Source organism: Sinocyclocheilus rhinocerous, unplaced genomic scaffold, assembly GCF_001515625.1.
Source record: "Sinocyclocheilus rhinocerous isolate Xijiao unplaced genomic scaffold, SAMN03320098_v1.1 scaffold429, whole genome shotgun sequence".
Taxonomy (NCBI): Eukaryota; Metazoa; Chordata; class Actinopteri; order Cypriniformes; family Cyprinidae; genus Sinocyclocheilus; species Sinocyclocheilus rhinocerous.
This window is the reverse complement of record NW_015665829.1, coordinates 149,781-158,999: the sequence shown is the minus strand read 5'-3', so window position 1 is coordinate 158,999 and position 9,219 is coordinate 149,781. Positions and strand designations below refer to the sequence as shown.

General features: G+C 36.2%; 1 protein-coding gene across 1 annotated transcript in view; it reads left to right on the top strand.

The window, feature by feature from the left end:
* LOC107731572 (E3 ubiquitin-protein ligase MYLIP-A-like) overlaps positions 1-8,211 on the top strand; it is a 25,481-nt gene extending 17,270 nt beyond the window's left edge. The window contains exons 4-7 of the mRNA XM_016542691.1: positions 3,067-3,264; positions 3,394-3,558; positions 5,455-5,866; positions 6,994-8,211. Of these exons, the coding sequence (XP_016398177.1) occupies positions 3,067-3,264; positions 3,394-3,558; positions 5,455-5,866; positions 6,994-7,173 (955 nt within the window). The 3' untranslated portion in view covers positions 7,174-8,211. The remainder of the gene's footprint in view (positions 1-3,066; positions 3,265-3,393; positions 3,559-5,454; positions 5,867-6,993) is intronic.
* Positions 8,212-9,219: the final 1,008 nt, after the last annotated feature.

Here is a 9,219-nt window from a genome sequence, read left to right as displayed (position 1 = left end):
AATAATTACTTGTCGTTCAATGGGGGGGGGGGGAATACACATATATGACAAACATTTGCCGTAGTAATCAACATTGTCAGAAATGGTGTTAGAACCTGGAACTTTCCTTTCTAGAACTGATAATTTAGTTTATCCATTTTATAAATCAATTAGAGAGAATAAAGACTGAGGTCACCTGATGTGGTGCAGTATTTTCTGTTTATATATAATTTGATGAGGAGATTCATAGACTTGCTTTATAGGCAATATGTTTTACACACTAAAAACTTTGGGCTTGGTAAGATTTTTTTTTTTTTTTATGTATTTGAATTTTGAATTCTCTTTTGAGAATTTGAATTCTTTTTGAAGTCTCTTATGCTCACCAAGGCTGCATTTATTTGATCAAAAAATACAGTAATAATCAGCAATATAACCGTAATATTTATTTTAATATATTTCAAAATAATTTCTTCCTGTGATGGCAAAGCTGAATTTTCAGCATCATTAGTCCAGTCTTCAGTGTCACATGATCCTTCTGAATTCATTCTAATATGCGGGAACATTAATTATCAATGTAAAAAAGAGTTGTGCCGCTTAATATTTTTGTGGAAAGTGTGCTGCATTTTTTTTTTTCAGGATTCTATGATGAAAAAGTTTAAAAGAGCAATATTTATTTGAAATGGACATTTTTGTAAAACTATAAATGCATTTTATTATCACTTTGGGCCAAGTTAATGTGTCCTTGCAGAATAAAAGTATTCATTTCTTTAAAAAATATTTCTGACCCTATATCTGATCAAATATAAATAGCGAATGTAAAAGCATGTAGTCATGCAGTTAGTATGAAAACATTCCCAACGGTTTGCATATAAGCGTGTACAAGTTTTGGCAGCTACATTGCATGGCTGATATTAATTTCACTGGGTTGCAGTTCTGATTATAAGATGTAAACACGTCTGTTATGAACACAATACAATGTTAAAAATAAAAGTGAAACAAAAAAAAAATTATGCATTAAAATATAAATAGAACGTCTCGGTTACGTATGGTAACCCTCGTTCCCTGAAGGAGGGAACGGAGACGTCACGTCGGATGACCGACGAAATTGGGATCTCGCTTAGAGAGACCCATGCCAATGTGCATTGGCTCGTTTAGTTTACACTCGAAGTGGATTGGTCTCTCTAAGCGAGATCCCAATTTCGTCGGTCATCTGACGTGACGTCGAGAGTGACCGACTGAAAGGGAACTGAAAACCACAAACTGTGCTAAAATAAAACTGAAGATCCCACAAACTGCCTTCCAGAAGGAGCAACCAATCAGTGTAGTACTTTCTCAAAATATTACTCTAGTGTAAAGGTTGTGATTTTCTTTCTTTTTTTTTTTACCCTCAGATACATTTTTAAACTGGTTGCTGGGTGTTTAGGTGATTACTTTCTGGACCAAGTCAAGGGAACTGAGCTGTAATCTGTGCGCTCTTGTGAACATCTTATCCAGAGCCGTGTGGATGTAAACAAAGCACTCCTAATGCTGTTTGACTAATTACACTGCTCCTTTTATAGAGTTCTGTTCAGACTCTTTCGCTTGTTTGGGTTAGATAATAGAGGACCTAATCAACTGCAATCAAAGAGGATTAATGAAATCTGTCTGTAGTGATTAATCATCATTGTCACAGAATCAAATTAAAGACTAATGCCTACAAGAAGAAAATCAAAGAGCCTTATACAGGGGAACATGCAGCCATGGACTTTGTCAGTGATTGACATGTTATTTTACTTGTTTGTGCACAATATGTTGGCAACTTTATTGGTATTGCCCATGTTAACATTATCTTTTTTGAATTATCTACCGGCCTGTTTTATATGCTGATACTGGAAGCAGATATTGTATTTTCCAGTTTAAACAATAAATCATTGGCCATAATACAAGTAATTGTCACATAACAGTATTATTACAATATAATATTATATAATATATCATATTATTATTTTTGTTTCTTTATTAGTCTGATTTGGCTGGAATTGGGTATTATCTGGGCTTTTTTTTTAATTTTTATTTATTTTATTTTTTTTACTTCTTTTGGCTTTTTTTTTTTCAATGCACTTGATACATGCAGAGTTTAATTTTTAATTTTACTTTACTTTTTAGTTTAATTTTAATAAATAGTTTTAGATTTAATTGAACAATTTTTGTTGTTGTTTGTAGACAACATACTAAGTTAAATTGATTCATAACTTTTGAGCCATCATATCTGTTACCAGCCATAACAAACATGATTAGGAATTCAGTATTGGTCTGGTTTTTGTTTTGTTTTTTGTTTTTTTTCCCGTACGTATGTGGATTTTCAACTGCAGTGTTGTCTCTCTTTTTTTTTTATTTTTTTTTTATAAATCTCATGTCATGCACACTAAAAGTAAAACTCAAAAACAAATAGATTTTTCTTCCTCTCCTACTTTTCACATGATCTGCTGGTGTAATTTTCCTCTCGGACTCATCCATCACCCTGTATTAATGCGCATTTGACGTATCGCATCACAAACGAGTGATGGAAACCTTAATTTGCAAAAAATGTATGCTTGCTTGAGGTTGCATAATAATGGGAGATGGAAACGCATTTGCCGAATTAATTCCTCCATGCGCATCAAAAAAGTCATGTGACTTTGGTTAGTCAGGTTATGCTGTCCCATAATGCAGTGGACCGATCTCGGTGCACTGCATCTGAAATGTTGTTATGGTCATTCCTAAATGCCTGAGCAAAGTCTGTCGTCAAAGTATTTCTGTATAATTGCCTCCCAGAACTGTCTTACATGACTGCATTCCCACACAGCAGCATCCACCTCCAAAAGGTGCAAGTAATTTATTAAATATGAAAATTATTATATTCAGTGGCTTCTCCTTATATTCAGTGGTGTGACTAAATATGTGATATTTAGTGCCAGTTTATCAGGAAGTGACGATTTTTTTCTCTTTGACTCGGATGGAAACGGTGCTTATTCGCAAATGTTTTATGTGATATTCTAATTTTTCGCATAAGTTAAATTCGCAACTTTGGATGGAAACCCAACTAATGTCTCTTGTTTTTTTTGGCAGTATCATAGCCAAGCACAAGGCTCTAGAGGGTCTGAGCCAGGCGTCGGTGGAGTACCAGGCCCTGCAGCTGGTGTCGTCTCTGGAGCATTATGGGGTGGAGTGGCACTGGGTGCGGGACGCTGAAGGACAGAGGTTGGCTATCGGAGTGGGACCAGACGGTATCGCTATCTGCCGAGAGGACTTCAGCCTGGTTAACAGGTTAGGCACAGCATGAAGTGCTCTTGATGGTGTAACCCAGCTCACATCCCTGAATCAATCATGTAACATTAAATCAATTTGTGCCATCGCTGCCTTTCAGTAATGCGTCATATTTTCCATTCACTTCAGGATATCTTATCCCATAATACAAATTGCCACGCAATCAGGGAAGAGCGTTTACTTGACTGTCACCAAGGAAACCAGCGACAGTGTGGTCCTGCTGTTCAAGTTAATCAGTAATCGAGCAGCCAGCGGTCTGTATCGGGCCATCACAGAGACGCATGCCTTTTACAGGTGAGACACCAAAAACCCTTCAGTGAGCACAATGATGCATCATTACATTCCAAAAAAAAATTTTTTTCCTGTTAATGTGCAGTTAAGCAGCTCTGCCAGGCTTAACGCTCCACACCTTCTGCACACGACTTCTGTTACGTGACAGTATCTAGCATGCTTTAGTTTACCTGTCTGGACCACTCAAACCAAAATGTATTCAGACACTTTCAACATTTCACACATTATCACAGTTTATTCGCTATAGTTTAGGTAATAAAATATGACAAGAACTCCGAGTTAAACTGTGTCAGAACAAATTCATCTTGATAATGTCAGATAACACTTGAGCAAAACATGGTCAGGTCAAAGTGTCTGAATAATTTTTGGTCCCAAATATTTATCAGTTTTACTGGTAGTCCACTGTATGAATAATTTTTGGGTGTAATATGTCACAGTTTACTTTATTTTGTTATGCTCACTTACATAAATGAACTATAGTGTCCTCCACCCACTAGTAAAAAAATATCAAAAAATTATATCTGGTGTCTGAATAATTTTTGGTTTGACTGTATGTTGTTCTTTACACATTGTTATCATAGAAAGGAAATAATCTTTGGCCTGGCTAATTGTTTGAATTGCTCTGTTGTGAGGAGTTTTGTGCTTCTGTTCTTTGTATGGTTGTTAGAAAAGTGCAGGATTATGTGCTTTTGTTTTGGGCTTTCTCTGAGCATAGTTCATTGCAAACCAGCCTCAGCCGTTTTTTTTGTTTGTTTTTTGTAAACAGCTAATTGTGAGAACTTCTTGCATCGTTAAACACGTTACAAAGTAACTAAGAACAAATAAGCTGTACAAGTGGGTCAGTCTTACAGAACCATGTCAAAAAAGTAACAATTCTGAAATGTTCTGAAATGACATTTTTAAAATGTAATAAAATCTAAATAAAATATTGCATAAATAAAATCCAATCAATGAAATTCAATCAATCAATAAATCCCATAAATAAAAAAGAATGAATGTATGGATGGATTGATTGATTAATTACAAGCTTCCATTTTAGGACCATTATTTTTGTGTTATGTACTGTTTTCATGACATTTAATGTGCTTTCTCTCTAAAATTCACAAAAAAAAAAATGTTTAATTCTCTTTTTTTTCAATGCTAATTGTCATAATACATTAATGTTTAATTGGGGGGAAAATGTGCTTATTTGTCGTGGAAATGTTACAGTGCTACAGAACATAATTAAATGCTTCTCTTTAAACAAAATGATTTTTGGTCGTTTTTTATTTTAGAGTGAAATGGATGACTTGGAACTTGCTGATAAACTGACAGTTAAAATGTTGGGTTTCCATTATTCAAACTATGGCAAATATACACTGCAAAGGTGGCGCAGAAGTGCTTCTGAAGTGGCATTTACGTGTCTCTACACAGACTGTTTAATGCTGCTCAGATGAGGCATAAATGCATTTACACAGCTATCACACAACTATATACTTTGATACTAAGGGCTGAGGTGGGTCAGAGCTGGCATAATTTAATGTAGCTTTTATACGACATTGCATCATTACACTGATTTTTAAGGAGATGCAGAGCAGCGTTAACTGCTGTGTAAAGACTCTAGACAGCCTGGTAATAGAAGAGCTTTCACCTGTTTAAATGTGTGTTAGTTTGTGAGGTGCTGTTTCTTCAGCTCCCGATAAGAGCTTTTATTGCCAAGATGTTGGAGAACAGCTGCTGCTCTCTACCCTTGAACTCTAACAAGCATGAAGGATGTTGCCTTCATTTTCACAACTGCAGCACCTTTCCAGTAGCCCATTATCTCTGATGGATAATGGATGGTTTGAGCTGCTGTGTGGCAGACGCCGAGCAGATAATGTGCTAGTGTCGCTCACCGATCGCTCTTGTTTTTGTCTGCAGGTGCGACACGGTAACAAACGCCGTCATGATGCAATACAGCCGTGATTTCAAGGGTCACCTGGCTTCACTTTTCCTCAATGAGAACATCAACCTGGGCAAGAAGTATGTATTCGACATTCGGCGGACCTCCAAGGAAGTGTACGACTACGCCAGGCGCGCGCTGTACAACGCCGGTATCGTGGACATGATGTCGAGGCCTGGGGAGCGCACTCCGTCGTCCCGCTCGCCGTCCCCTGACCAGGAGGGGGCGCTGGACTGCGGGGGCTGCCAGCAGAGCCGCTTGCTGCAGGAGAAACTGCAGAAACTGCGGGAGGCGCTGCTGTGCATGCTGTGCTGCGAGGAAGAGATCGACGCCGCCTTCTGCCCCTGCGGTCACATGGTGTGCTGCCAGAACTGTGCTGAACAGCTGCAGGTCAGAGAACTTCTAGGTTTCGGTAGATTTTACCAAACATCGTGTCAAAAATGTCAGTGTGATAAAGCTGTCTTGATATCATAATGAAGAAAAGTAGCTTGGCATAATCTTTTAGTATTACTTCCAAAAAATGGATATCTTAATTCTTAAAGTTTTGTTAAAATATATATATTTTAAGAAGTCATTTTATCAAATTGAAGTCATGTGCAACCACCTGTCAGAAATGAAACCACATCAAATATCAGAAATGTTGACCTTTTATGACAGGCAAAGCTAGTTTCAAAATGTCATGTGATGTGACTCCCCAAAAGCATAATATTTAAATTTATGATCATTAATAAGTAATAATAATAATTAATATCATTAATTTATGAGTTAATTTATTATTTAAGAAAATAAATATTTTTTTGTAAATTTTAAAAACGTTGATTAATGATTAAGATGTCTGAATTCACATGCAGTGTTTAGTATTATGTATTGTAGCATTTATTAATTATCTTTTATTATCTTGTATTTTTATACTTTCCAGTTTCCATTTCAATTTAGTTTTCTTTGAAATATTTTTATTTAACTTTAATTTCTTTTTATTTCCGTTTTAGTCATTATAGTATTTCAATGTAATTGTCAAGGCAACATTTCTAAACATTTTTATAAGTTTGTTTTTCATGTAATATTTATATTTTATGTTATTTCAATTTCTGATTCAACTTTTTTTTAATGGTTTTAGATTTTTTTAAAAAAATGCTTTTTTGACATTTTTAAATTGGGTTATTAAATTGAAACTTTCTTAAATTAAAATAAAATGTATTTATTTGTTGTACATCTAATAAAATGCTTCGATATTACATAGTTCTTTCATAATGCTTAGTTTTGCATAATCCAATTAATTAAATACATTGATTATATTCTCTTTTAATTGATAATTTTATAGAAATAAACCAAAAGATTTATTCATAATAAAATGACATGAGTACAAAATGACTTGAGCTGTAAATATATAAAGCTCATTCCAATCAACAAGTAAACTCTGCATCATATCACAGGCCTTATAGACTTGTTTGAGATGTGTTCCTTTAGCACGTTTCTTTATCTGCTGACTGATGAAGTCTCTTGTTGTCTCTGTACAGTCATGCCCAGTGTGTCGTTCAGAGGTTGAACACGTCCAGCACGTCTACTTGCCTACGTGCACCAGTCTGCTCAACCTGACCATCGGCGGCGGCGACGACAGCCCCGAACCCATCCACCGAGGCATGGCCTCCCACACCTGCACTACCAACGACTACAACGAGAAGATCTACCAAACCTAAGCTTGCCTGCCTCTCTTCCACAGGACTTTGAGTTCAGTTAACACGGTGAACGACTGAGAGTCCGAGCGCCGCGCCGGTTGGGTTGCTCTCCAATGGTTTCAAAAACATCAATTCTTTAAAGAGCTCTTTTGTTGTTTATGAATGTTTGTCTCTTAAAATAATTGTCAGTTGATCTGATAAATGTACTTTTGAGTGTGTTTTGTTTTCCCTTTTCTTTTACTTTTCCATACACGGCAGCATGCAGAACATTTGAACTGATATTTTTGCCTCATAACCTGCACAAATCTGTATGCCATGAGGAAATGAATTGTTTAGGAAGTAGCTTTTCTTTCCCTAATTTAATTGAATTTTACGTTTTGCTTTTAATATGCAGCGTCCACTTTAAGTGTGTTTCTTTTGCAGTGGATTTGAGTTCGTTTTAGGTTTGTTTTGAGGTTTTCATAGTTTCCATGCCAATGAAGAGGTATTTATGGCGAGGGGCACAAACCCTCGCAGCACTTTGAGTGGAGAGGAAGTCGTCAAACTACTGATCCTCCATTCATATTTAGATTCACAGCTTCCGTAACCGTCACTCCAAACCCGACTGGCAAACACTCCTTGAGGCCCAGAGGTTTATGCTTTCTAAAGCTTTTATTTCACAGTTATGGTCAACCAGTGATTTGCTTTGAATTTAAAGGGTACTGAATGGTCTGTCAGTGCAATGCTAACCGTTTTAAGAGATTTTGACCTTTTTATGCTTCGTTTTTGTGGAAGATATGGGAGTTTTCTATAGGAAGGCTAAAAAAATAAAGATCTAATCGACACTGTCACTTTACCAAGGAGTTTCCCAAGTGTATTGTTCCTAGGGGTTTGCCTTAATGTAGCAGCAACACTGTGTTTGATATGCATTCTTTCTTTGCACAGACTATTATTGAGAGATGAAGAGGACTATTTTCTTTACTGCTGACGTCTGATATCGAACAGTCACAGCAGGGGATATTTTTTCAATTTGTACAAGTAGGATTTGTTTCTGTTTGTTTGAAGCAAAAACTATGCTCTGTAAATATAGAAATAACTCTCAATCTTTTTATATTTCTTTGAACGAGATAAATTAATAAAGCTGTTTTTTAACTAACATTGTGTGTGTACGTGTTTGTTTTTGTCAAACAAAGTGTCGTAGTTTCCTGCTTCGTTTCTCTCACTTTAACATGGTAGTGCCTGGAAATATACTAGTAATACATTTACTTGGGGTAAATTATAAACTGCAAGTTAAAAGTTATAGAGCACAAGCTGTATAAAACGCGACCTCTGACCCTCCCAGAGCACAAAAGTCTCTGAGTCATCAGGCATTAGAGAACTGAGGTTAGATCGATGGTAAAGATCGGATATTATAAGCAGATATTATGTTGTATTCAAGCTGTATTAAACGTATTGCTGTTTATATGCATTGCAGACTAAATTATTGTTATCTTAGACATCTTTACTTTTCATTCACCCCTTTCTTTGTGAATCGGAGACTATATGCATCACCGCATGTGTATATAGCATATATTCTGTGTTAAAGCTGATCTCTCTCTTTGTTTGCACTGTTTTGCCTAAGGGAAATTAGCTTTGACCCACATGACCTGTGCATATAGGCCACTGCCTAAACACTGTGCAAATCAGATCCTGCGCCTCGTTCAGATTAAAATGAAGTGAACAAATATATGTAGCAGTGTTTCGGAAGACATGTCGGTGGGTCTTTACCTCTGTAAATGTGTGCAACAGCAGCACCTTAACAAATTCAGTTGAATTTGAGTTACAATGATGGACATATTTTCAATACTGCAAACAAAAACAATTTGCTTGATCTCAGACAGTCAAGATAAGTCAACGGCTTACTGTTTCACCCCTTATTTATTGTGTGGATCTGGTTCGTTTTGTCTATGAAAACATGAATCTAACTCTTAAAGAGATATTATATAAACATAACTGGGCAAATCCGTTACATTAAAGTGCATGTCCTGAGTTTCGATGGCAATTCACACAGCCTTACAGCGCCCTCTAGTGGCAAAGAATAATGTTACT